Source organism: Austrofundulus limnaeus, unplaced genomic scaffold (genome assembly GCF_001266775.1).
Source record: "Austrofundulus limnaeus strain Quisiro unplaced genomic scaffold, Austrofundulus_limnaeus-1.0 Scaffold612, whole genome shotgun sequence".
Classification (NCBI taxonomy): domain Eukaryota; kingdom Metazoa; phylum Chordata; class Actinopteri; order Cyprinodontiformes; family Rivulidae; genus Austrofundulus; species Austrofundulus limnaeus.
Window position 1 is genome coordinate 164,023 of NW_013953014.1, and position 1,452 is coordinate 165,474.

At 43.4% G+C, this 1,452-nt stretch overlaps 1 protein-coding gene across 2 annotated transcripts in view; it reads left to right on the forward strand.

Moving 5' to 3' along the window:
• e4f1 (E4F transcription factor 1) overlaps positions 1–1,452 on the forward strand; it is a 10,143-nt gene that overhangs the window by 4,840 nt on the left and 3,851 nt on the right. For both annotated transcript variants that reach the window (XM_014027059.1, XM_014027058.1), the window contains exon 9: positions 1,064–1,169. In XM_014027059.1, the coding sequence (XP_013882513.1) occupies positions 1,064–1,169 (106 nt within the window). The remainder of the gene's footprint in view (positions 1–1,063; positions 1,170–1,452) is intronic.

Sequence of the window (1,452 nt, forward strand, 5' to 3'; positions counted from 1 at the left end):
TGTGTGTGTGTGTGTGTGTGTGTGTGTGTGTGTGTGTGTGTGTGTGTGTGTGTGTGTGTGTCACTGTGCAGAAGGCTAAGCTAAGAAGCTAACCGGAAATCGCGTGTGCTGTAAACAACCCTACTGAGAGGAGAAACGTACTGAGCCAAACGAGACGATTGTAATTGAGAGCTGCTGCTTTGTCAGACAAATTTCCCGACGAGACAGAATGATGTCCACTAACCTGAGACAGATGGACAGGAGCTCTTTAGCTGAAATCAAGTCCCTGCAGTCGGTGTCCTGGCAGCAGAAATCTGCAGCGATGCGGGTCAGCGGCTCATCAAACTAGACGGGACAAAAATAGTTCCGAGCCTCGAGTCAGCTTGCAGCACCTGGGTGATGAAACTCACCAAACTCAGAACGTCTCTGAATTATCTGGTGAATTAATTATGAATTAATTATCTGATGAGCACAACTTTCTCTTGCACTTAGTAAATAAAGCAAAGCCACTTCCTTTATTTCATCCGACATTAAACAGAGACCGACAGAGGAGGGAGGGGGCGGAGAGGTTCTCGACGCACGTCGAGCACTTCAAGAGCAATTTTGACTCGCGTCTGACCTTGAAGCGTTGGACGCAATTTTGATGCTGAAATCGCGTTCGGTGTGAACGCACCATTACTAGCAGACACTGCGCAGAAAATTGATGTCATTCAAAACTCCCCCTTCTGTTTGTTGATTGGCCCAGGTAAAATAAACTACAAGCAGACACTGCGCAGAAAATCGATGTCGTTCAAAACTCCGCCTTCTGTTTGCTGATTGGCCCAGGTAAAATAAACTACAAGCAGACACTGCGCAGAAAATCGATGTCCTGTTCTCTGATTGGTTCGGCTAAAAATCTGCCAGTGAAATCCTTGTCTATGGGAGAAATCCCAGACGGAGCAGTGAAGGGAAACTAGAATTGAGCGGAACTGCGAAGGAAGGCAAGGGCCAGGCTACCAGAAATCATTTTGTTCTAAAAAGTAATTCTGTCTGCCTTGAAATATAAACTTTGTGTTTTATTTGTTTGTTTGTTTGTTTTGGACAGGAATCAGGTGATGATCGGTCATCCTCAAAGTTATACACTTGTCCGTACTGTAGCCGATCATTTAAGGGCCTGAATTATTTCCGTTTTCACGTCAAAGGTCATTTAGGTAAGTCCACACTGAGAACTGAAGACATACTTACTACCCCTGTACACTTGACTTACAAATTCATCTTTATTTTAAAGTTTAATGCACTCAGTCCCCGGTCTTTATTATGACAAATGGAAAGCAGATAATCGGTCAAGAAAACAAGAACTTTGTGATTTGAGAAAGTTCAAAGATTTTAAGCCTTATAAATCAATCAAAAAGAAAAAATAAGTAGGTCCTCTGGATGGGTTCTTCTTTAGTGAAACGTTTCGTCTCTCGTCCAAGAGACTTCTTCAGTCTGATG